The sequence below is a fragment of the Anomaloglossus baeobatrachus genome, chromosome 10 (genome assembly GCF_048569485.1).
Source record: "Anomaloglossus baeobatrachus isolate aAnoBae1 chromosome 10, aAnoBae1.hap1, whole genome shotgun sequence".
NCBI classification, from domain to species: Eukaryota; Metazoa; Chordata; class Amphibia; order Anura; family Aromobatidae; genus Anomaloglossus; species Anomaloglossus baeobatrachus.
In genome coordinates, this window is record NC_134362.1 from 59,831,783 (window position 1) to 59,858,935 (window position 27,153).

Consider the following 27,153-nt stretch of genomic DNA (forward strand, 5'->3'; position numbering starts at 1 on the left):
AATGGAAGGCAGATTCGGCTTCCAAAAAGCGCTTAACCAGTTTGCCAATTTCGGGCGACCGATTGTTTGGCGAGCGTTTGGATGAAATCATCAAACAATCCAAGGGAAAGGATACATCCTTACCCCAGCCCAAACCAAACATACCCCAACAGAGGAGGGGGCAGTCGAGGTTTCGGTCCTTTCGGGGCGCGGGCAGGTCCCAATTCTCCTCGTCCAAAAGGCCTCAGAAAGATCAAAGGAACTCTGATGCATGGCGGTCTAAGTCACGTCCTAAAAAGACCACCGGAGGTGCCGCTACCAAAGCGGCTTCCTCATGACTTTCGGCCTCCTCACTCCGCATCCTCGGTCGGTGGCAGGCTCTCCCGCTTCTGCGACACCTGGCTGCCACGGGTAAAAGACCGTTGGGTGAGAGACATTCTGTCTCACGGTTACAAGATAGAGTTCACCTCTCGTCCCCCGACTCGATTCTTCAGGTCATCCCCGCCTCCCGAGCGAGCCGAGGCTCTTCTGCAGGCGCTGGGCACTCTGAAGGCAGAAGGAGTGGTGGTCCCTGTTCCTCTTCAGCAACAGGGCCACGGTTTTTACTCCAACTTGTTTGTGGTCCCAAAGAAGGACGGGTCTTTCCGTCCTGTCCTGGACCTGAAACTTCTCAACAAACACGTAAAGACCAGGCGGTTCCGGATGGAATCCCTCCGCTCCGTCATCGCCTCAATGTCCCAAGGAGATTTCCTTGCATCGATCGATATCAAAGATGCTTATCTCCACGTACCGATTGCTCCAGAGCACCTGCGCTTCTTGCGCTTCGCCATAGAAAACGAACACCTGCAGTTCGTGGCACTGCCGTTCGGCCTGGCAACAGCCCCACGGGTTTTCACCAAGGTTATGGCTACTGTAGTAGCGGTCCTCCACTCTCAGGGTCACTCGGTGATCCCGTACTTGGACGATCTGTTGATCAAGGCACCCTCTCAAGAGGCATGCCAACACAGCCTCGACGCTACCCTGGAGACTCTCCAGAGTTTCGGGTGGATCATCAATTTTCCAAAGTCAAATCTGACACCGGCCCAATCGCTGACATACCTTGGCATGGAGTTTCATACCCTCTCAGCGATAGTGAAGCTTCCGCTGATCAAGCAGCGGTCACTACAGAAAGGGGTACAATCTCTCCTTCAAGGCCAGTCACACCCCTTGAGGCGCCTCATGCACTTCCTGGGGAAGATGGTGGCAGCAATGGAGGCAGTCCCTTTCGCGCAGTTTCACCTGCGTCCTCTTCAATGGGACATCCTACGCAAATGGGACAGGAAGCCGACGTCCCTCGACAGGAACGTCTCCCTCTCTCAGGCGACCAAAGCTTCCCTTCGGTGGTGGCTTCTTCCCACTTCATTGTCGAAGGGAAAATCCTTCCTACCCCCATCCTGGGAGGTGGTCACGACGGACGCGAGTCTGTCAGGGTGGGGAGCGGTTTTTCTCCACCACAGGGCTCAGGGTACGTGGACCCAGCAAGAGTCCTCGCTTCAGATCAATGTTCTGGAAATACGGGCAGTGTATCTTGCCCTGAAAGCGTTCCAGCAGTGGCTGGAAGGCAAGCAGATCCGAATTCAGTCGGACAATTCCACAGCGGTGGCATACATCAACCACCAAGGCAGCACACGCAGTCGGCAAGCCTTCCAGGAAGTCAGGCGGATTTTGATGTGGGTGGAAGCCACGGCCTCCACCATCTCTGCAGTTCACATCCCAGGCGTGGAAAACTGGGAAGCAGATTATCTCAGTCGCCAGGGCATGGACGCAGGGGAATGGTCCCTTCACCCGGACGTGTTTCAGGAGATCTGTTGCCGCTGGGGGGTGCCGGACGTCGACCTCATGGCGTCCCGGCACAACAACAAGGTACCGACGTTCATGGCACGGTCTCAAGATCCCAGAGCTCTGGCAGCAGACGCCTTAGTTCAGGATTGGTCGCAGTTTCAGCTCCCTTATGTGTTTCCTCCGTTGGCACTGTTGCCCAGAGTGTTACGCAAGATCAGGGCCGACTGCCGCCGCGTCATCCTCGTCGCTCCAGACTGGCCGAGGCGGTCGTGGTACCCGGATCTGTGGCATCTCACGGTCGGCCAACCGTGGGCACTACCAGACCGACCAGACTTGCTATCTCAAGGGCCGTTTTTCCATCTGAATTCTGCGGCCCTCAACCTGACTGTGTGGCCATTGAGTCCTGGATCTTAGCGTCTTCGGGATTATCTCAAGACGTCATTGCCACTATGAGACAGGCTAGGAAACCAACGTCCGCCAAGATCTACCACAGGACGTGGAAAATTTTCCTGTCGTTGTGCTCTGCTCAGGGTTTTTCTCCCTGGCCTTTTGCCTTGCCCACTTTTCTGTCCTTCCTTCAATCTGGACTGGAAAAGGGTTTGTCGCTCGGCTCCCTTAAGGGACAAGTCTCAGCGCTCTGTGTTTTTCCAGAAGCGCCTAGCCAGACTTCCACAGGTACGCACGTTCCTGCAGGGGGTTTGTCACATCGTTCCTCCTTACAAGCGGCCGTTAGAACCCTGGGATCTGAACAGGGTGCTGATGGTTCTTCAGAAACCACCATTCGAGCCAATGAGAGATATTCCTCTCTCACGCCTTTCGCAGAAAGTGGTTTTTCTAGTAGCAGTCACTTCACTTCGGAGAGTGTCTGAGCTAGCAGCGCTGTCATGCAAAGCCCCTTTCCTGGTGTTTCACCAGGACAAGGTGGTTCTGCGTCCGGTTCCGGAATTTCTCCCTAAAGTGGTATCCCCCTTTCATCTCAATCAGGATATCTCCTTACCTTCTTTTTGTCCTCATCCGGTTCACCAATGTGAAAAGGATTTGCACTTGTTAGATCTGGTGAGAGCACTCAGGCTCTACATTTGTCGGACGGCGCCCCTGCGCCGCTCGGATGCACTCTTTGTCCTTGTCGCTGGCCAGCGTAAAGGGTCACAGGCTTCCAAATCAACCCTGGCTCGGTGGATCAAGGAACCAATTCTCGAAGCTTACCGTTCTGCTGGGCTTCCGGTTCCCTCAGGGCTGAAGGCCCATTCTACCAGAGCCGTGGGCGCGTCCTGGGCTTTGAGGCACCAGGCTACGGCTCAGCAGGTGTGTCAGGCAGCTACCTGGTCGAGCCTGCACACTTTCACGAAACACTATCAGGTGCATACCTATGCTTCGGCGGATGCCAGCCTAGGTAGACGAGTCCTTCAGGCGGCGTTTGCCCACCTGTAGGAAGGGGCCGTTTTTACGGCTCTATCACGAGGTATTATTTTACCCACCCAGGGACTGCTTTTGGACGTCCCAATTGTCTGGGTCTCCCAATGGAGCGACAAAGAAGGGAATTTTGTTTACTTACCGTAAATTCCTTTTCTTCTAGCTCCAATTGGGAGACCCAGCACCCGCCCCTGTTTTTTTGTGTGTACACATGTTGTTCATGTTGAATGGTTTCAGTTCTCCGATATTCCTTCGGATTGAATTTACTTTAAACCAGTTTATAATTCTTTTCCTCCTTCTTGCTTTTGCACCAAAACTGAGGAGCCCGTGGGAGCACGGGGGGTGTATAGGCAGAAGGGGAGGGGCTTTACACTTTTAGTGTAATACTTTGTGCGGCCTCCGGAGGCATAGCCTATACACCCAATTGTCTGGGTCTCCCAATTGGAGCTAGAAGAAAAGGAATTTACGGTAAGTAAACAAAATTCCCTTCTTTAGCAAATTAAGGCCTTTTGTACATAGGAGACGTTTTAGATCTTCAGGTTCAGCTCATGAGAAATTTTGAGCAAAACCATACTATATTTTTGTTGTGTGTGTAAATTTATAATGCACTTTCTCTGGTTTCTACAGATGCAGTTAGTGAGGAAGAAGTGGCCAGCCTGCTAGCAGATGTCGTTCCCACCACAAGCCATCTGAGGACCAACGTGGTTAGAACTCGTGCGATTGCCCGCACCAGGCAAAGTGAGAGGGTGAGAGCCAATGTCAACAGGATCCGCACCACGGCACGTCATAGCCAGGTAGGAGTATAGAGTATAAAAAGTGTATATGTTATATATATAATATATATATATATATATATATATATATATATATATATATATATATATATATATATATATATATATATATATATATATATATATAATGTATATGTATATGTATATGTATGTGTGTGTGTGTGTGTGTGTGTGTATATATATGTGTATATATATGTATATGTAAATGTATGATATATATATATATATATATATATATATATATATATATATATATATATACACGCATACGCATATACACATACATAATTTTAGGAGATATATATCTCCTAAAATTATGTATGTGTATATGCGTATGTGTGTGTGTGTGTATATATATATATATATATATATATATATATATATATATATATATATATATATATATATATATATATATATATATATATATATATATATATATATATATATATATATATATATATATATATATATATATATATATACACATACATAATTTTATAATATATAGACATATAGATATAGATATATATAATATAATTAAATTTTAGTCTCTGTGTAATATGTATGTTGTAACCTGATCATGTGTTAATATACTTTTCGATGGCCATGATCCATGCAGGTGCTGTCCTCTTCTGCACCACCAATGTGATTAGCTCTCGCTGTGCCTTCTGTGTAGCTCAGAAGACAGACTCACAGTTTATAGGGGTTGTCCCATTTTAGATAATGTTGGCCCCCGTGCTACAATTTTAGTACAAAAATCCCCCCAAAAACAACAAACTGTACTGTATTCACCTTCCCCAGGTCCATCGTCAGGTCTCCCATCGCTGCTCCTGGTGTCTGACATTAGCAGTGGGGCTGATGACAGGTTGACAGCACAGCAGCCGGTCAGTGAGCGCAAATGCTCTGAAGGCTGCTGTGCCGTCAGCATAACGGGAGCGCCGCTGCCAATGACAGACACTGGGAGCAGCGACAGAGACTTGTTGGTGGCCCCAGGGAAGGTGAGTAAAGTGCGATGACTTATTTAACACACTGCAGCAGGGCCAGAGCAATGTCTGAAAGTGGACAACCTCTTAGTCTATGAGACTAGCCTTGAAAAATAATCTACCGGACATGACAGAAGATAGTCTGAAATTGACGCACGTGGTGCAGGAGAGGACCAAAATGACACCGATCACGGGAGGAGACGACAATTGGTAAGTACCGTATGTTAACACATGCATGGTACTGTATACTTATTAAAAATGGAATAAGAAATAACATTTCTTCGGCGCTCTATTGGGAGACCCAGACGATTGTTTTGACGATTGGGTGTATAGCACTGCCTCCGGAGGCCACACAAAGCAATTACACTAAAAAGTGTAAGGCCCCTCCCCTTCTGGCTATACACCCCCAGTGGGATCACTGGCTCACCAGTTTTCTGCTTTGTGCGAAGGAGGTCAGACATCCACGCATAGCTCCACTGTTTGTAGTCAGCAGTAGCTGCTGGCTATATCGGATGGAAGAAAAGAGGGCCCATATGGGGCCCCCAGCATGCTCCCTTCTCACCCGTGGTGGTGCTTGTAAGGTTGAGGTACCTATTGCTGGTACAGAGGCTGGAGCCCACATGCTGTTTTCCTTCCACATCCCCTGGAGGGCTCTGTGGAAGTGGGATCTTGCCGGCCCCCAAGCCCTGAGGCCGGGCTCCATCCACAGACCCAGAGAACCTGCTGGATTTGGAGCGGGAGTGCCGTTCAGGGACAAGGCCCTGCAACTTTCAGGTACTCTGTGTCCCCGGCAGGCACGGACACTCTCAAGGCTTGCTGAGCGTTATAGTGCGCCGGGGACAGTAGCGCTGTGCGCTGGGGTTAGGTCACTGCAGCTTTGCTGAGTGACGTTACATGTTGGGAACTACTGCGCCGACCGCTACTGGAGCGGCGGCGCAGCTGCGACTTGTGGTGCGCCGGGGACTTTGCGCCGACCGCGCTTTTACGGCGGCGGCGCTTCTAACTTTAGCCCCCGGCTTCTGCGGCCTAGCGCCGCTTCGTTCCCGCCCCCACCCTGTCAATCAGGGTAGGGGAGAGATGCTGCTCAATTGGCAGCGCCGAGGGCTGGAGCTTTATTTACATGCTCCAGCCCTCTCACTAGGCACAGTGGGAAGCAGGCTTCCCGCTCTTCGTCTGTATACGCCCAGGGCCCGCCCCCCCTCTCCACAAGGACGCCGGCAGCCATTACACATGCGGTCTGGCTGGGGAAGGGCAGCAGGCTCTGGGAGACCCAGACTAAAGGGATTTCGGCGACCACACACCCGCTCCTAAGCGGGCGGTAAGCTGCACTTTAGTGCTGGCCCCACTAGTGCCTCAGTGTTATATTAGTGTACTTTTTTCTTGGTACCATATATATATATATATAGTTGCACTGTAAGGTCGCTTCTTGGCTGGACACCCTGTACTGCTCTGAGGAGGCAGCAACATGTCATCCGCAAAACGCAAGGGTGCCAAGGCACAGGCTGTGTACACTGTTTGTACTACATGTGGGGCTGATCTACCGGCAGGCTCCAATGACTCACATTGTGTGCAATGTTCAGTCCCAGTGGCACTTCGTCAGCCAGAGCCTATGGTGGTAGCCCAGGCTGAGGCGCCTGTGAACCCTGCCCCGGTGACGGGGACAGACTTTGCAGTTTTTGCTGATAAAATGTCTGTGACTATGACAAAAATCCTGGAGACCTTGCAGTCCAGGCCAGTTACTCAGACCATGGACACTGCTGTGTCTATGCTCTCCGGTCCCCCTCAGTTGGAACTAATCCGTACTTCAAGGGGGTCTCAAGCATCACAGGCTGAAGTCTCTGACTCAGATGACAGTCCCAGGCAGCCTAAGCGAGCTCGCTGGGAAAGACCCTCCACGTCATCACACTGCTCAGGGTCTCAGCGAGAAGAGTCTCTCTGTGATGAGACTGAGGACGGTGATCAGGATTCTAATCCTGAGGCCCCTCTCAATCTGGATGCCCCTGATGGTGACGCCATGGTTAATGACCTTATATCGGCAATTAATAGACTGTTGGATATTTCTCCCCCAGCCCCTTCTGCAGAGGAGGCAGCTGCACAGCAGGAGAAGTTCCATTTCCTGTATCCCAAGCGTAAATTAAGTGCTTTTTTGGACCACTCTGACTTCAGAGAATCGATCCAGAAACACGACGTTCATCCAGACAAGCGTTTCTCTAAACGTTCTAAGGATACCCGTTATCCTTTTCCCTCTGAGGTGGCCAAACGCTGGACCCAGTGTCCAAAGGTGGATCCCCCAATTTCCAAGCTTGCGGCTAGATCCATAGTCGCAGTAGAGGATGGCGCTTCACTTAAAGATGCCAACGACAGACAGATGGACCTTTGGTTGAAATCTGTCTATGAAGCTATCGGCGCGTCGTTTGCTCCAGCATTCGCGGCCGTGTGGGCACTCCAAGCTATTTCAGCTGGTTTAGCACAGGTGGATGCTATCATACATCCAGCAGTGCCGCAAGTGGCGTCCCTAACTTCGCAAATGTCTGCGTTTGCGACCTATGCTATCAATGCTGTCCTAGAATCTACGAGCCGTACCGCTATGGCGTCCGCCAATTCTGTGGTTTTGCGCAGAGCCTTGTGGTTAAAGGACTGGAAAGCAGATGCTGGTTCCAAAAAATGCTTAACCAGCTTGCCATTATCTAGAGACAGACTGTTTGGTGAGCCATTGGCTGAAATCATAAAACAGTCCAAGGGTAAGGACTCTTCCTTACCACAGTCCAGAGCAAGTAAACCTCAACAGAAAAAGTGGCAGTCGAGGTTTCGGTCCTTTCGAGGCTCGGGCAAGGCCCAATTCTCCTCGTCCAAAAGGACTCAGAAAGAACAAGGGAGCTCAGATTCCTGGCGGGCTCACTCACGCCCCAGGAAAGCAAATGGAGGAACCGCTTCCAAAGCGGCTACCTCATGACTTTCGGCCTCCTCCCTCCGCATCCTCGGTCGGTGGCAGGCTCTCCCGCTTTTGCGACATTTGGCTGTCACAGGTCAAAGACCGGTGGGTAACAGACATTTTGTCTCGCGGGTACAGAATCGAGTTCAGTTCTCGGCCTCCACTTCGGTTCTTCAGAACCTCCCCACACCCCAACCGAGCAGATGCCCTGCTGCAGGCGGTGGACTCTCTAAGAGCAGAAGGAGTCGTGATCCCTGTCCCCCCTCAGGAACGGGGGCGAGGATTTTACTCCAATCTCTTTGTGGTTCCAAAAAAGGACGGCTCCTTCCGTCCTGTTCTGGACCTAAAACTGCTCAACAAGCATGTGAACGCCAGGCGGTTCCGGATGGAATCCCTCCGCTCAGTCATTGCCTCAATGTCCCAAGGAGATTTCCTAGCATCAATAGACATCAAAGATGCTTATCTCCACGTGCCGATTGCTACAGAGCACCAACGCTTCTACGCTTCGTGATAGGAGACGACCATCTTCAGTTCGTAGCTCTGCCATTTGGTCTGGCGACAGCCCCTCGGGTGTTCACCAAGATCATGGCGGCAGTGGTAGCAGTCTTGCACTCTCACGGACACTCTGTGATCCCTTACTTGGACGATCTACTGGTCAAGGCACCCTCTCTAGAGGCATGCCAACTCAGCCTGAATGTTGCACTGGAGACTCTCCAGGCGTTCGGGTGGATCATCAACTTCCCAAAGTCAAATCTGTCACCGACCCAATCACTAACGTATCTTGGCATGGAGTTTCATACTCTCTCAGCGATAGTGAAGCTTCCGCTGGACAAGCAGCGGTCTCTACAGACTGGGGTGCAGGCTCTCCTTCAAAGTCGCACTCCTTAAGACGCCTCATGCACTTCCTCGGGAAGATGGTGGCGGCAATAGAGGCGGTTCCGTTTGCGCAGTTTCATCTGCGTCCACTTCAATGGGACATTCTCCGCCAATGGGACGGGAAGTCAACATCCCTGGACAGGAAAGTCTCCCTTTCCCAGACGGCCAAAGACTCTCTGCAGTGGTGGCTTCTTCCCACCTCATTATCACAGGGAAGATCCTTCCTACCACCGTCTTGGGCGGTGGTCACGACAGACGCGAGTCTGTCAGGGTGGGGAGCAGTTTTTCTCCACCACAGGGCTCAGGGTACGTGGACTCAGCAGGAGTCCACCCTTCAGATCAATGTTCTGGAAATCAGAGCAGTGTATCTTGCCCTACTAGCCTTCCAGCAGTGGCTGGAAGGAAGGCAGATCCGAATTCAGTCGGACAACTCCACAGCGGTGGCATACATCAACCACCAAGGGGGGACACGCAGTCGGCAAGCCTTTCAGGAAGTCCGGCGGATTCTGATGTGGGTGGAAGCCACAGCCTCCACCATATCCGCAGTTCACATCCCCGGCGTAGAAAACTGGGAAGCAGACTTCCTCAGTCGCCAGGGCATGGACGCAGGGGAATGGTCCCTTCACCCAGATGTGTTTCAGGAAATCTGTCGCCGCTGGGGGGTGCCGGACGTCGACCTAATGGCGTCACGGCACAACAACAAGGTCCCAACCTTCATGGCACGGTCTCGCGATCAAAGAGCGCTGGCGGCAGACGCCCTAGTGCAAGATTGGTCGCAGTTCCGGCTCCCTTATGTGTTTCCACCTCTGGCACTCTTGCCCAGAGTGCTACGCAAGATCAGATCCGATTGCAGCCGCGTCATACTTGTCGCACCAGACTGGCCGAGGAGGGCGTGGTATCCGGATCTGTGGCAGCTCACGGTCGGCCAACCGTGGGCACTCCCAGACCGACCAGACTTACTGTCCCAAGGGCCGTTTTTCCATCGGAATTCTGCGGCCCTGAACCTGACTGTGTGGCCATTGAGTCCTGGATCCTAGCGTCTTCAGGATTGTCCCAAGGGGTCGTTGCCACCATGAGACAGGCTAGGAAGCCCACGTCCGCTAAGATCTACCACAGAACGTGGAGGATATTCTTATCCTGGTCCTCTGCTCAGGGAGTGTCTCCCTGGCCATTTGCATTGCCTACCTTTCTTTCTTTCCTGCAATCTGGGTTAGAAAAAGGTTTGTCGCTCGGCTCCCTTAAAGGTCAGGTCTCGGCGCTATCCGTCTTTTTTCAGAGGCGTTTGGCACGCCTTCCTAAGGTGCGCACGTTCCTACAGGGGGTTTGCCATATCGTACCCCCGTACAAGCGGCCGTTAGATCCATGGGATCTGAACAGGGTACTAGTTGCCCTCCAGAAGCCGCCCTTCGAGCCTCTGAGGGAGGTTTCACTTTCTAGACTATCACAGAAAGTGGCTTTTCTGGTAGCGATCACATCTCTTCGGAGAGTGTCTGAGCTGGCAGCACTATCATCCAAGGCTCCCTTCCTGGTCTTCCACCAGGACAAGGTTGTGCTGCGCCCCATTCAGGAGTTTCTCCCGAAGGTGGTATCCTCTTTTCATCTTAATCAGGATATCTCTTTGCCTTCGTTTTGTCCTCATGCAGTTCATCGGTATGAGAAGGATTTACATTTGTTAGATCTGGTGAGAGCACTCAGAATCTACATTTCCCGCACGGCGCCCTTGCGCCGTTCGGATGCACTCTTTGTCCTTGTCGCTGGTAAGCGCAAAGGGTCGCAGGCTTCTAAGGCCACCCTGGCTCGATGGATCAAAGAACCAATTCTTGAAGCCTACCGTTCTGCTGGGCTTCCGGTTCCATCAGGGCTGAAGGCCCATTCTACCAGAGCCGTGGGTGCATCCTGGGCATTACGACACCAGGCTACGGCTCAACAGGTGTGCCAGGCAGCTACCTGGTCGAGTCTGCACACTTTCACCAAACATTATCAGGTGCATACCTATGCTTCGGCGGACGCCAGCCTAGGTAGAAGAGTCCTGCAGGCGGCAGTTGCCTCCCCGTAGGGGAGGGCTGTCTTGCAGCTCTAACATGAGGTATTTCTTTACCCACCCAGGGACAGCTTTTGGACGTCCCAATCGTCTGGGTCTCCCAATAGAGCGCCGAAGAAGAAGGGAATTTTGTTACTTACCGTAAATTCCTTTTCTTCTAGCTCTTATTGGGAGACCCAGCACCCGCCCTGTTTGTCCTTCGGGATTTTTGGTTTGTTTGCGGGTACACATGTTGTTCATGTTGAACGGTTTTCAGTTCTCCGATGTTACTCGGAGAGAATTTGTTTAAACCAGTTATTGGCTTTCCTCCTTCTTGCTTTTGCACTAAAACTGGTGAGCCAGTGATCCCACTGGGGGTGTATAGCCAGAAGGGGAGGGGCCTTACACTTTTTAGTGTAATTGCTTTGTGTGGCCTCCGGAGGCAGTGCTATACACCCAATCGTCAAAACAATCGTCTGGGTCTCCCAATAAGAGCTAGAAGAAAAGGAATTTACGGTAAGTAACAAAATTCCCTTCTTTGCTTGGAGTGCTGCTTTAATGACCAAAGTGTATAATAAAAACAATTGATACAATAATTTAGTGTCATTCAACATTTTTTTGCAGAATGTTCCTAGGTATTTGTTGTCGTCTCTACTTGATGAAACCATTGAGGCGGTTGTAGCTGGACTCAATACTGCTGTGTACCAACGAAACCTAACTCCACGCCCCACCACCACACGGCGGAAAAGAAGAACTGGTGCGTATCCTAATACTTGGATAGAAAGTTGACCTATTCAGGGAAATGTTGATACGGTGTTAAAGGGAATCTGTCAGCAGGTTTTTGCTATCTCATCTGAGAGCAGCATATTGTAGGTAAAGAGACTCTGAATCCAACTATGTATTACTTAGATTACTGGGTGCAGTGGTTGTGACACAATCGGGGTGTTTAGATTTAGCAATGCAGGAGAGCTGAAAAAGCTACCCCCGCCCACACCAGGCTCTCTCTGTACAAAGTCTATTGATATGGATAGTCATGGTCGGACTGAAGTAGTCCAGCAATGTTAATCCTAGGTGATTAAAGTTTCACTCTAGGCAGGGTATTAAGTGACACGTCATTGAACTCTGTGTGTCAGCCTCTATTTCCTGCTATCTTTAAGTTACATAGCGAAAACCTGCTGACAGATTCCATTTAATTTTATATAGTAGACATTATACTAAACCTTTGTTTTGCACACTGAGCGCACTGGTGACATCTTAAATCTTGTGTCAAAGGAAAAAAAACTGGTCAATCAAAGACGTCTAAAGGAAGCCGTGGTGTAAGGAAAAGGCGAAGACGACGGGTTAAAAGACGAAAAGGACGGAAACAAATAGTGAGTAATATCCGGTAATATTTGTACCTAGCATTGTCAAACATGAGAGATTTTCGCTGTAGATTCCTCAGAGCGCTGTATAATGCAGTGTCTTCTGAGAACCTATTCACATGTCGTGTAAAAATTTGCCACAACCATATTCTTATCTGAAAGTTCCTGAAGATGTAGGATATGTCTGTTTATACTTATGCTATTTTAAGGGTAACCAGTCATGTGCAAAATGCAATTTCTTTGTCGCTCCATTGGGAGACCCAGACAATTGGGTGTATAGCTTATGCCTCCGGAGGCCACACAAAGTATTACACTAAAAGTGTAAAGCCCCTCCCCTTCTGCCTATACACCCCCCGTGCATCACGGGCTCCTCAGTTTTTATGCTTTGTGCGAAGGAGGCTGACATCCACGCATAGCTCCACAGCTTAGTCAGCAGCAGCTGCTGACTAGGTCGGATGGAAGAAAAGAGGGCCCATAACAGGGCCCCCAGCATGCTCCCTTCTCACCCCACTGTGTCGGCGGTGCTGTTAAGGTTGAGGTACCCATTGCGGGTACACAGGCAGGAGCCACATGCTGTTTTCCTTCCCCATCCCTTAATGGGCTCTGGGTGAAGTGGGATCCTAATCGGTCTCCAGGCACAGGGACCGTGCTCCCTCCGCAGCCCCTGGGAATCTGCTGGATAGGAGCCGGGTATCGTCAGGGACAAGGCCCTGCTACTGTGAGGTACTCTGTGTCCCCGTGGGGACCGCGCATGCATGGAGCGCTTGTGCCATACACATTGCAGCACTGCTGGGTGTGTTAGTGCGCCGGGGACTACCGCGCGGCCGCGCTTATTGCCGGCCGCGCTTATAACTTTAGTCCCCGGCTTCTGCGGCCTAGTGTCGCATATTCTCGCCCACAGGCCTGCCAGTCAGGGGAAGGGCGGGACGCTGCACAGATCGTCAGCGCTGAGGGCTGGAGCATACATTAGTATCCTCCTCCCCCCTCACTCAGTTCACTGGGGCACTAGATTCCCGCACTTTATTGGGCACGCCCACGGTCCCCTCCTCCCCACAGAACGCCGGCAGCCATTCCTGTCAGCGATTCAGACGCTGGAGAGGAGAGACAACACAGGGAGACCCAGGCAGGGAATCTGGTGATCACACAACCGCTCTGAGCGGTCGGTAAGCAGCACCTGTGGTGCTGGCCCCACTGAGTACCGAAGTGTATATATATATATATATAGGCTTATAGGCTATACATTTGCACTGTACGGGCGCTCTGTTGATTTGATTTTGGCTATATACCCTCCTGGATTGTTCTCAGAGGAGACAACAGCATGTCGTCCGCAAAAAGCAAGGGTGCCAAAGCACAGGCGTACTTTGCAAACTGTACCTCATGTGCAGCTATACTACCGGCAGGTTCCACTGACCCTCATTGTGTGCAATGCTCGGCCCCTGTGGCACTTACTCAGCCGGAGCCTCTGCTACGGGTGGCCCAGGTGGAACCACCTGCTACCACTGTCCAGGTGACAGGGACGGAGTTTGCAGCTTTTGCTGACAAACTGTCTGAGAGTATGGATAAATGGTCTGCTAAAATACTAGAAGCCTTACAGTCCAGACCGGTGATTCAGGCCCCGGGCACTGTTCAATCTTTGACCCCTGGTCCCCCTCAATTGGAGCAGCAAAGTGCTCCTGGGGTGACTCATAGGTCCCAGGGTGAGGTCTCTGACACGGACCGCAGTCCCAGACCGCCTAAGCGGGCTCGCTGGGAAATTCCCTCCACCTCATCACACTGTTCAGGGTCTCAGCATCTGACTTCAGAGAGGCAGTCCAGAAAAACCGAGACTGTCCAGACAAGCGTTTTTCCAAGCGCCTTAAGGATACACGTTATCCCTTCCCCCCTGATGTTGTCAAGGGCTGGACTCCGTGTCCTAAGGTGGATCCTCCAGTCTCCAGACTGGCGGCTAGATCCATAGTTGCAGTGGAAGATGGGGCTTCACTCAAAGATGCCACTGACAGACAGATGGAACTATGGTTGAAATCCATCTATGAAGCTATCGGCGCGTCTTTTGCTCCAGCATTCGCAGCCGTATGGGCACTCCAAGCTATCTCAGCTTGTCAGGCGCAGATTAATGCAGTAACGCGTACATCTGCCCCGCAAGTGGTGTCCTTAACCTCTCAGGCGTCGGCGTTTGCGTCCTACGCCATTAATGCTATCCTGGACTCTGCGAGCCGTACGGCGGTAGCATCCGCCAATTCGGTGGTAGTCCGCAGGGCCATGTGGCTACGTGAATGGAAGGCAGACTCTGCTTCCAAAAAGTTCTTAACCGGTTTGCCATTGTCTGGCGACCGCTTGTTTGGTGAGCGATTGGATGAAATCATTAAACAATCCAAGGGAAAGGACTCATCCTTACCCCAGTCCAAACCAAACAGACCTCAACCACGGAAGGTACAATCGAGGTTTCGGTCCTTTCGGCCCGCGGGCAGGTCTCAATTCTCCTCGTCCAAAAGGCCTCAGAAAGATCAGAGGAACTCCGATTCATGGCGGTCTAAGTCACGTCCTAAAAAGACCGCCGGAGGAACCGCTCCCAAAGCGGCCTCCTCATGACTTTCGGCCTCCTCAAACCGCATCCTCGGTCGGTGGCAGGCTCTCCCGCTTTTGCGACGCCTGGCTGCCACAGGTAAAAGACCGATGGGTGAGAGACATTCTATCTCAAGGTTACAGGATAGAGTTCAGCTCTCGTCCTCCAACTCGTTTCTTCAGAACATCTCCGCCCCCCCGAAAGAGCCGATGCTCTTCTGCAGGCGGTGTGCACTCTGAAGGCGGAAGGAGTGGTGATCCCTGTTCCTCTTCAGCAACGGGGTCACGGTTTTTACTCCAACTTGTTCGTGGTGCCAAAAAAGGACGGATCCTTCCGTCCTGTTCTGGACCTAAAACTGCTCAACAAGCATGTGAAAACCAGGCGGTTCCGGATGGAATCGCTCCGCTCCGTCATCGCCTCAATGTCCCAAGGAGATTTCCTGGCATCAATCGACATCAAAGATGCTTATCTCCACGTACCGATTGCGCCAGAGCATCAGCGCTTCCTGCGTTTCGCCATAGGGGACGAACACCTTCAGTTCGTGGCACTGCCTTTTGGCCTGGCGACAGCCCCACGGGTCTTCACCAAGGTTATGGCAACAGTGGTGGCAATCCTACACTCTCAGGGACACTCGGTGATCCCTTACTTAGACGATCTACTTGTCAAGGCACCCTCTCAAGGGGCATGCCAACACAGCCTAAACATTGCTCTGGAGACTCTCCAGAGTTTCGGGTGGATCATCAATTTTCCAAAGTCAAATCTGACACCGGCCCAATCACTGACATATCTTGGCATGGAGTTTCATACTCTCTCAGCGATAGTGAAGCTTCCGCTGAACAAACAGCGTTCACTACAGACAGGGGTGCAATCTCTCCTTCATGGTCAGTCACACCCCCTGAGGCGCCTCATGCACTTCCTAGGGAAGATGGTAGCAGCAATGGAGGCAGTTCCTTTTGCGCAGTTTCATCTGCGTCCACTTCAATGGGACATTCTCCGCAAATGGGACAGGAAGTCGACGTCCCTCGACAGGAACGTCTCCCTTTCTCGGGCAGCCAAGGCTTCCCTTCAGTGGTGGCTTCTCCCCACTTCTCTGTCGAAGGGGAAATCCTTCCTGCCCCCATCCTGGACGGTGGTCACGACGGACGCGAGCCTGTCAGGGTGGGGAGCGGTCTTTCTCCACCACAGGGCTCAGGGTACTTGGACTCAGACAGAGTCCTCCCTTCAGATCAATGTTCTGGAGATAAGGGCAGTGTATCTTGCCCTAAAGGCGTTCCAGCCATGGCTGGAAGGCAAACCGATCCGAATTCAGTCGGACAACTCCACAGCGGTGGCATACATCAACCACCAAGGCGGGACACGCAGTCGGCAAGCCTTCCAGGAAGTCCGGCGGATTCTGCTGTGGGTGGAAGCCACAGCCTCCACCATATCCGCAGTTCACATCCCGGGCGTAGAAAACTGGGAAGCAGACTTTCTCAGTCGCCAGGGCATGGACGCAGGGGAATGGTCCCTTCACCCGGACGTGTTTCAGGAGATCTGTTGCCGCTGGGGCATGCCGGACGTCGACCTAATGGCGTCCCGGCACAACAACAAGGTCCCGACATTCATGGCACGGTCTCAAGATCACAGAGCTCTGGCGGCAGACGCCTTAGTTCAGGATTGGTCGCAGTTTCAGCTCCCTTATGTGTTTCCTCCTCTGGCACTGTTGCCCAGAGTGTTACGCAAGATCAGGGCCGACTGCCGCCGCGCCATCCTCGTCGCTCCAGACTGGCCGAGGAGGTCGTGGTACCCGGATCTGTGGCATCTCACGGTCGGCCAACCGTGGGCACTACCAGACCGACCAGACTTGCTGTCTCAAGGGCCGTTTTTCCATCTGAATTCTGCGGCCCTCAACCTGACTGTGTGGCCATTGAGTCCTGGATCCTAGCGTCTTCAGGGTTATCTCAAGAGGTCATTGCCACTATGAGACAGGCTAGGAAGCCAACGTCCGCCAAGATCTACCACAGGACGTGGAAGATATTCCTGTCGTGGTGCTCTGCTCAGGGTTTTTCTCCCTGGCCATTTACCTTGCCCACTTTTCTGTCCTTCCTTCAATCCGGATTGGAAAAGGGTTTGTCGCTCGGCTCCCTTAAGGGACAAGTCTCTGCGCTCTCTGTGTTTTTTCAGAAGCGCCTAGCCAGACTTCCACAGGTACGCACGTTCCTGCAGGGGGTTTGTCACATCGTCCCTCCTTACAAGCGTCCGTTAGAACCCTGGGATCTGAACAGGGTGCTGATGGTTCTTCAGAAACCACCATTCGAGCCAATGAGGGATATTTCTCTCTCACGCCTTTCGCAGAAAGTGGTCTTCCTAGTAGCAGTCACTTCACTTCGGAGAGTGTCTGAGCTAGCAGCGTTGTCATTCAAAGCCCCTTTCCTGGTGTTTCACCAGGACAAGGTGGTTCTGCGTCCGGTTCCGGAATTTCTCCCTAAGGTGGTATCCCCCTTTCATCTCAATCAGGATATCTCCTTACCCTCTTTTTGTCCTCATCCAGTTCACCAATGTGAAAAGGATTTGCACTTGTTAGATCTGGTGAGAGCACTCAGATTCTACATTTCTCGTACGGCGCCCCTGCGCCGCTCGGAGGCACTCTTTGTCCTTGTCGCTGGCCAGCGTAAAGGGTCACAAGCTTCCAAATCAACCCTGGCTCGGTGGATCAAGGAACCAATTCTCGAAGCTTATCGTTCCTCGGGGCTTCCGGTTCCCTCAGGGCTGAAGGCCCATTCTACCAGGGCCGTGGGAGCGTCCTGGGCCTTGCGGCACCAGGCTACGGCTCAGCAGGTGTGTCAGGCAGCTACCTGGTCGAGCCTGCACACTTTCACGAAACACTATCAGGTGCATACCTATGCTTCGGCAGATGCCAGCCTAGGTAGGCGAGTACTTCAGGCGGCGGTTGCCCACCTGTAGGACGGAGCCGTTTACGGCTCTATTATGAGGTATTATTTACCCACCCAGGGACTGCTTTTGGACGTCCCAATTGTCTGGGTCTCCCAATGGAGCGACAAAGAAGAAGGGAATTTTGTTTACTTACCGTAAATTCCTTTTCTTCTAGCTCCAATTGGGAGACCCAGCACCCGCCCCTGTTCCCTTCGGGCTGTTGTTCTTTGTGTACACATGTTGTTCATGTTGAATGGTTTCAGTTTTCCGAACTTCCTTCGGATTGAATTTACTTTAAACCAATTTATAATTTTTTCCTCCTTCTTGCTTTTGCACCAAAACTGAGGAGCCCGTGATGCACGGGGGGTGTATAGGCAGAAGGGGAGGGGCTTTACACTTTTAGTGTAATACTTTGTGTGGCCTCCGGAGGCATAAGCTATACACCCAATTGTCTGGGTCTCCCAATTGGAGCTAGAAGAAAAGGAATTTACGGTAAGTAAACAAAATTCCCTTCATTTACCTGCGGACGAAGAGTGTTATAAGTTTGCTTGGTTGCCTTACTGAAAGTGCAGCTACTGGGAGAAAATAAGATTATTTCCTCCCTGTAGCGACTTGCTTTCATTCATCAGGTTGGTGCACAGAATGGTTACAGTCATCGCTCACTATACTGTGAATGGCAGCTGAACCGCACCACAGTATGGATTTGCAAAGTGAGCTGTCAATCAAAGTACCGGGGTGTGATTCTAGCTACCGGTCACACTGCAGTGACTGTAAACTCTCAGTGCAATAACGACCAGCTTCTGGGAGGAAATAAGTTCGTTTTCTCCCAGAAGCCGCACATTTCAATCCGGCAGCCAGACAGCATTATATCGCTATTAACCTGCAGATTAACCCTATATCTGCAGGTTAATGGCATTTTTGTACATGACTAGTTTGCTGTAATAAGAGTTCTCCTAGTCTACAGCTAAATCTCTTCAGGTAGTGTATGTAAGGCCGGAGTCACACTTGTGAGAGACTCGCTCGAGTCTTGCAACGCATCAGCCGTCATGGCCGCACACTCTCCGGACAGGAGTGTCTCCGCTGCATAGAAATACATACAGCCGATCCGCTCCTGTCAGGAGAGTGCGTGGCCATGCCGGGTGATGTGATACGAGACTCGCGCGAGTCTCTCGCAAGTGTGACTCTGGCCTTAGGGTCGTTTGAGCCCACCCTGTCCGTCAGTTCCTCAGAGAGAAAAGCGGCTTTCCCATGGAAGCTGATGGACAGGTCTGGTCACCTGTTCCTCCCTCCGTAGCTTTGTATGGACAGGTCAGGTCACCTGTTCCTCCCTCCGTAGCTTTGTATGGACAGGTCAGGTCACCTGTTCCTCCCTCCGTAGCATTGTATGGACAGGTCTGGTCACCCGCTCTTCCATCAGTAGCATTGTATGCACAGGTCTGGTCACCCGCTCTTCCATCAGTAGCATTGTATGGACAGGTCTGGTCACCCGCTCCTCCACCAGTAGCATTGTATGCACAGGTCTGGTCACCCGCTCTTCCATCAGTAGCATTGTATGGACAGGTCTGGTCACCCGCTCCTCCACCAGTAGCATTGTATGGACAGGTCTGGTCACCCGCTCCTCCACCAGTAGCATTGTATGGACAGGTCTGGTCACCCGCTCCTCCACCAGTAGCATTGTATGGACAGGTCTGGTCACCCGCTCCTCCACCAGTAGCATTGTATGGACAGGTCTGGTCACCCGCTCCTCCACCAGTAGCATTGTATAGACAGGTCTGGTCACCCGCTCCTCCACCCGTAGCATTGTATGGACAGGTCTGGTCACCCGCTCCTCCACCAGTAGCATTGTATTGACAGGTCTGGTCACCCGCTCCTCCACCAGTAGCATTGTATGGACAGGTCTGGTCACCCGCTCCTCCACCAGTAGCATTGTATGGACAGGTTTGGTCACCCGCTCCTCCCTCCGTAGCATTGTATGCACAGGTCTGGTCACCCGCTCTTCCATCAGTAGCATTGTATGGACAGGTCTGGTCACCCGCTCCTCCACCAGTAGCATTGTATGGACAGGTCTGGTCACCCGCTCTTCCATCAGTAGCATTGTATGGACAGGTCTGGTCACCTGTTCCTCCCTCAGTAGCATTGTATAGACAGGTCTGGTCACCCGCTCTTCCATCAGTAGCATTGTATGCACAGGTCTGGTCACCCGCTCTTCCATCAGTAGCATTGTATGGACAGGTCTGGTCACCTGTTCCTCCCTCAGTAGCATTGTATGGACAGGTCTGGTCACCCGCTCTTCCATCAGTAGCATTGTATGCACAGGTCTGGTCACCCGCTCCTCCACCCGTAGCATTGTATGGACAGGTCTGGTCACCTGTTCCTCCCTCAGTAGCATTGTATAGACAGGTCTGGTCACCCGCTCCTCCACCCGTAGCATTGTATAGACAGGTCTGGTCACCCGCTCCTCCCTCCGTAGCATTGTATGGACAGGTCTGGTCACCCGCTCCTCCCTCCGTAGCATTGTATGGACAGGTCTGGTCACCCGCTCCTCCACCCGTAGCATTGTATGGACAGGTCTGGTCACCCGCTCCTCCATCCGTAGCATTGTATAGACAGGTCTGGTCACCCGCTCTTCCATCAGTAGCATTGTATGGACAGGTCTGGTCACCCGCTCCTCCACCAGTAGCATTGTGTGGACAGGTCTGGTCACCCGCTCCTCCACCCGTAGCATTGTATGGACAGGTCTGGTCACCCGCTCCTCCATCAGTAGCATTGTATGGACAGGTCTGGTCACCCGCTCTTCCCTCCGTAGCTTTGTATGGACAGGTCAGGTCACCTGTTCCTCCCTCCGTAGCATTGTATAGACAGGTCTGGTCACCCGCTCCTCCATCAGTAGCATTGTATAGACAGGTCTGGTCACCCGCTCCTCCCTCCGTAGCTTTGTATGGACAGGTCAGGTCACCTGTTCCTCCCTCCGTAGCATTGTATGGACAGGTCTGGTCACCCGCTCCTCCATCCGTAGCATTGTATAGACAGGTCTGGTCACCCGCTCTTCCATCAGTAGCATTGTATGGACAGGTCTGGTCACCCGCTCTTCCATCAGTAGCATTGTATAGACAGGTCTGGTCACCCGCTCCTCCACCAGTAGCATTGTGTGGACAGGTCTGGTCACCCGCTCCTCCACCAGTAGCATTGTATAGACAGGTCTGGTCACACGCTCCTCCATCCGTAGCATTGTATAGACAGGTCTGGTCACCAGCTCTTCCATCAGTAGCATTGTATGGACAGGTCTGGTCACCCGCTCCTCCACCAGTAGCATTGTGTGGACAGGTCTGGTCACCCGCTCCTCCACCCGTAGCATTGTATGGACAGGTCTGGTCACCCGCTCCTCCACCAGTAGCATTGTATAGACAGGTCTGGTCACCCGCTCCTCCACCCGTAGCATTGTATAGACAGGTTTGGTCACCCGCTCTTCCATCAGTAGCATTGTATGGACAGGTCTGGTCACCCGCTCCTCCCTCCGTAGCATTGTATGGACAGGTCTGGTCACCCACTCCTCCCTCCGTAGCATTGTATGGACAGGTCTGGTCACCCGCTCCTCCACCCGTAGCATTGTATAGACAGGTTTGGTCACCCGCTCTTCCATCAGTAGCATTGTATGGACAGGTCTGGTCACCCGCTCCTCCCTCCGTAGCATTGTATGGACAGGTCTGGTCACCCGCTCCTCTACCCGTAGTATTGTATAGACAGGTCTGGTCACCCGCTCCTCTACCCGTAGCATTGTATAGACAGGTCTGGTCACCCGCTCCTCCACCAGTAGCATTGTATAGACAGGTCTGGTCACCTGCTCCTCCATCAGTAGCATTGTATGGACAGGTCTGGTCACCCGCTCCTCCCTCAGTAGCATTGTATGGACAGGTCTGGTCACCCGCTCCTCCACCAGTAGCATTGTATAGACAGGTCTGGTCACCCGCTCCTCCCTCCGTAGCATTGTATGGACAGGTCTGGTCACCCGCTCCTCCACCCGTAGCATTGTATAGACAGGTCTGGTCACCCGCTCCTCCACCAGTAGCATTGTATAGACAGGTCTGGTCACCCGCTCCTCCACCAGTAGCATTGCATGGACAGGTCTGGTCACCCGCTCCTCCCTCCATAGTATTGTATGGACAGGTCTGGTCACCCCCTCCTCCACCAGTAGCATTGTATGGGCATGTCTGGTCTCCCGCTCCTCCACCCGTAGCATTGTATGGACAGGTCTGGTCTCACGCTCCTCCACCAGTAGCATTGTATGGACATGTCTGGTCACCCGCTCCTCCACCAGTAGCATTGTATAGACAGGTCTGGTCACCCGCTCCTCCATCAGTAGCATTGTATGGACAGGTCTGGTCACCCGCTCGTCCACCAGTATCATTGTATGGACAGGTCTGGTCTCACGCTCCTCCACTAGTAGCATTGTATGGACAGGTCTGGTCACCCGCTCCTCCACCCGTAGCATTGTATAGAGAGGTCTGGTCACCCGCTCGTCCACCAGTAGCATTGTATAGACAGGTCTGGTCACCCGCTCGTCCACCAGTAGCATTGTATAGACAGGTCTGGTCACCCGCTCGTCCACCAGTAGCATTGTATGGACAGGTCTGGTCACCCGCTCCTCCACCAGTAGCATTGTATGGACAGGTCTGGTCACCCGCTCCTCCACCAGTAGCATTGTATGGGCATGTCTGGTCTCCCGCTCCTCCACCCGTAGCATTGTATGGACAGGTCTGGTCACCCGCTCCTCCACCAGTAGCATTGTATGGCCAGGTCTGGTCACCCGCTCCTCCACCAGTAGCATTGTATGCACAGGTCTGGTCACCCTCTCCTCCACCAGTAGCATTGTATGGACAGGTCTGTTCACCCTCTCCTCCACCAGTAGCATTGTATGGACAGGTCTGGTCACCCTCTCCTCTACCCGTAGCATTGTATGGGCATGTCTGGTCACCCGCTCCTCCACCCGTAGCATTGTATGGACAGGTCTGGTCACCCGCTCCTCCATCCGTAGCATTTTATAGACAGGTCTGGTCACCCGCTCCTCCATCCGTAGCATTTTATAGACAGGTCTGGTCACCCGCTCTTCCATCAGTAGCATTGTATGGACATGTCTGGTCACCTGCTCCTCCACCAGTAGCATTGTATGGACAGAAGTGCTGGTCCATGTGTGAGGAAAGTGGAAAAAGTGGCCAACCACTGAGTTATGGCCACAGGACATATTAACGTTGACTGTGCAAGGAAACAATGGTCAAAATTTGTAATGATACCCAACTGCAAAAATGATTTTTAGCCCAAAATACATGCATTGTGGTAAAAAGTCCCCAAAGATGGCCAACCCCTTTTAATTATTAGATTTAACCTTTTACATTTTAATTTATTCCTTTTCTTTTCAGATTCGTAAAGTTCCGACGTCTCAAAGCCGCATTGCCAGATCGTTGGGTATACGCAGCCCACCGCGGGGGTCTTCAATACCTCGCATACAGAGGGCTCCAGAACACACACTAGGCTCCATGAGACAGGACATTGGTGCTGCCTCCCTCTCCGTGTTTGGTAACCCCAATGACTTTGATCCATTTGACAGGTAAATAGTTTACCCTCTGCCCACTAACATAAGGCTTGGTTAACGACAGAAATCGAACTACTAACGTCTCTATCAGGAATTACTCTTTGTGAGTAACAACAAAATTAGTGTTTTTGCCGTGCGTTTGGTGCCAATTTTTCACATTCATTGCAATCTGTCTAATCTACAGCAAAAGCACTGAAAGAATTTACTTATTTCTACACCAAATCTGTAAGAACAAAATACTCAATGTGTGCAGGAGACTTCAAAATTCTCATTGACTTTGTGGCATCAGAATTCCCTTCTGTTTTGTGGCATATCTGCACTAAAAAACGCTGCAAATACGCAATGTGTGCACACAGCTTTACATGTCATGAGCAAATCGATTGGTTTCCCCTGTATTGCAGTGACCCAGGTTTTACAATGACTATCTGAGTAAGCGCAGAATCTGGGGAGACTGTCTTCTCTGCAAGGAGTTTGTATGTTCTCCTTATGTTTGTGCGGGTTTTCACTGGTTTCCTCCCACACTCCAAAGACTCATACTTAATATTATTATATATCAATATTGTAATAATATTCCTTCTATACTCTGCAGCCCAGCCAAAAAAAGAGGACATAGCTGCTTCTAAAGGGATAATCTGCAGGAAAATGTAGCTGTTTACAAAGTTGATGTGCAAAAAGCTCCCTGAAAAGGGGTTAATCTGACTATTTTTCTTCATATTTCACATAGGCCACAGCAGCCCAACCACACAGAGTAGGTAGTGCGCATTTGCCTGTACCACTGCTTATGTCCTCCTGCTGTTGCCCCATAAGACACAGGATGTCGAAATTGGAATTCAGCAAACTTCTGGAATTTATCAGGGAAATTTTGATTTGCATCGGAGATTTAATGCAGGATTGTAAAAAAAAAAAAAAAAAAAAAAATTTCTTCGGCGCTCCATTGGGAGACCCAGACGATTGGGTGTATAGCACTGCCTCCGGAGGCCACACAAAGCATTACACTAAAAAGTGTAAGGCCCCTCCCCTTCTGGCTATACACCCCCAGTGGGATCACTGGCTCACCAGTTTTCTGCTTTGTGCGAAGGAGGTCAGACATCCACGCATAGCTCCACTGTTTAGTCAGCAGTAGCTGCTGACTCTATCGGATGGAAGAAAAGAGGGCCCATATAGGGCCCCCAGCATGCTCCCTTCTCACCCCACTTGCGGTTTGTAAGGTTGAGGTACCCATTGCGGGTACGGAGGCTGGAGCCCACATGCTGCTTTCCTTCCCCATCCCCCTGAGGGGCTCTGTGGAAGTGGGATCTTACCGGCCCCCAAACCCTGAGGCCGAGCTCCATCCACAGACCCAGAGACCCTGCTGGAGGAGCTGAGTACAGTCAGGGACAAGGCCCTGCAACGTTCAGGTACTCTGTGTCCCCGCACAGACAGGCCACGCACACTCCAGGCTTGCTGGGTGTGCTAGTGCGCCGGGGGCACTAGCGCTGCGCGCTCGGGTTAGAGTCACTGCAGCTTAGCTGAGTGATTTTATGTCTTGGGAACTACCGCGCCGGCCGCTCTGGGAGCGGCGGCGCCGCTGGGACTTGTAGTGCGCCGGGGACTCGCGCTGCCCGCGCTTTTACGGCGGCAGCGCTCATAAATCTAGTCCCCGGCTTTTGCGGCCTAGCTCTGCTTCGTTCCCGCCCCCACCCTGTCAATCAGGGAAAGGGAGAGACGCTGTTCTATAGCCAGCGCCGAGGGCTGGAGTCTTATTTACATACTCCAGCCCTCTCACTGGGCACAGTGGGGACGCAAGTTTCCCGCTCTTGGTCTCAACACGCCCAGGGCCCGCCCCTCTCCACAGGACGCCGGCAGCCATTCCTGCATGCAGTCTGGCTGGAGAACGGACACAGGCTCTGGGGGACTCAGACAAGGGACTCTGGCGACCACACACCCGCGTTTATGCGGGCGGTAAGCTGCACATAAGTGCTGGCCCCACTAGTGCCTCAGTGTTATTTGGTGCATTTTTTCCCTGTACCATATATATTTATATTGCACTGTACAGTCGCTTCTTGGCTTATACCCTCATTGCTCTGAGGAGACAACAACATGTCATCCGCAAAACGCAAGGGTGCCAAGGCACAGGCGGTATGCACTGCTTGTGCCGCATGTGGGGCTAATCTACCGGCAGGTTCCAATGACCCCCATTGTGTGCAATGTTCAATCCCTGTGCCACTTCGACAGCCAGAGTCTATGGTAGTAGTGGCCCAGGCAGAGACACCTGTGAACCCTGCCCCGGTGACGGGGACAGAATTTGCAGTTTTTGCTGATAAGATGTCTGTGACTATGACAAAAATCCTGGAAACCTTGCAGTCCAGGCCAGTTTCTCAGACCATGGACACTGCTGTGTCTATGCTCCCCGGTCCCCCTCAGTTGGAACTAATCCGTACTTCAAGGGGGTCCCAGGCATCACAGGCTGAAGACTCTGACTCGGATGACAGTCCCAGGCAGCCTAAGCGGGCTCGCTGGGAAAGACCCTCGCCGTCATCACACTGGTCAGGGTCTCAGCGAGACGAGGCTCTGTATGAGGAGACAGAGGTGGGTGATCAGGAATCTAATCCTGACACCGCTCTCAATCTAGATACCCCTGATGGTGACGCTATGGTAAATGACCTTATAGCGGCCATCAATAGACTGTTGGATATTTCTCCCCCAGCCCCTTCAGCAGAGGAGGCAGCTGCACAGCAGGAGAAGTTCCATTTCCGGTATCCTAAGCCTAAACTGAGTACTTTTCTGGACCACTCTGACTTCAGAGAATCAGTCCAGAAACATCATGCTTATCCAGATAAGCGTTTCTCCAAACGTCTTAAGGATACACGTTATCCCTTTCCCCCTGACGTGGTCAAACGCTGGACCCAGTGTCCAAAGGTGGACCCCCCAATCTCCAGGCTTGCGGCTAGATCCATAGTTGCAGTGGAAGATGGGGCTTCACTTAAAGATGCCAATGACAGACAGATGGACCTTTGGTTAAAGTCTGTCTATGAAGCTATCGGCGCGTCGTTTGCTCCAGCATTCGCGGCCGTGTGGGCACTCCAAGCTATTTCAGCTGGCCTGGCACAGGTGGACTCTATCATACGTCCAGCAGTGCCGCGAGTAGCGTCCCTAACCTCGCAAATGTCTGCGTTTGCGACTTACGCTATCAACGCTGTCCTGGACTCTACGAGCCGTACCTCAATGGCGTCTGCCAACTCTGTGGTTTTGCGCAGAGCCTTGTGGTTAAAGGAATGGAAAGCAGATTCTGCTTCCAAGAAATGTTTAACCAGCTTGCCACTATCTGGAGACAGACTGTTTGGTGAGCAATTGGCTGAGATCATTAAACAGTCCAAGGGTAAGGACTCCTCCTTACCCCAGCCCAGATCGAGCAAACCTCAACAGAGGAAGTGGCAGTCGAGGTTTCGGTCCTTTCGAGGCTCCAGCAAGACCCAATTCTCCTCGTCCAAAGGGACTCAGAAGGAGCAAAGGAGCTCAGATTCCTGGCGGGCTCATTCACGCCCCAAGAAAGCAACCGGAGGAACCGCTTCCAAGGCGGCTGCCTCATGACTTTCGGCCTCATCCCTCCGCATCCTCGGTCGGTGGCAGGCTCTCCCGCTTTTGCGACATTTGGCTGCCGCAGGTCAAAGACCGGTGGGTAGCAGACATTTTGTCTCACGGGTACAGGATAGAATTCAGTTCTCATCCTCCGCCTCGGTTCTTCAGAACCTCCCCACATCCCGACCGAGCAAATGCCCTTCTGCAGGCGGTGTGCTCACTAAGAGCAGAAGGAGTGGTGATCCCTGTTCCTCTGCAGGAACAAGGACAAGGTTTTTACTCCAATCTCTTCGTGGTTCCAAAAAAGGACGGCTCGTTCCGTCCTGTTCTGGACCTAAAGCTGCTCAACA

At 52.0% G+C, this 27,153-nt stretch overlaps 1 protein-coding gene across 1 annotated transcript in view; it reads left to right on the forward strand.

Annotated features, from left to right (window-relative positions):
- PHRF1 (PHD and ring finger domains 1) overlaps positions 1–27,153 on the forward strand; it is a 149,379-nt gene that overhangs the window by 46,638 nt on the left and 75,588 nt on the right. Inside the window, exons 8-11 of the mRNA XM_075326849.1 lie at positions 3,841–4,007; positions 11,446–11,578; positions 12,094–12,191; positions 23,073–23,260. Of these exons, the coding sequence (XP_075182964.1) occupies positions 3,841–4,007; positions 11,446–11,578; positions 12,094–12,191; positions 23,073–23,260 (586 nt within the window). The remainder of the gene's footprint in view (positions 1–3,840; positions 4,008–11,445; positions 11,579–12,093; positions 12,192–23,072; positions 23,261–27,153) is intronic.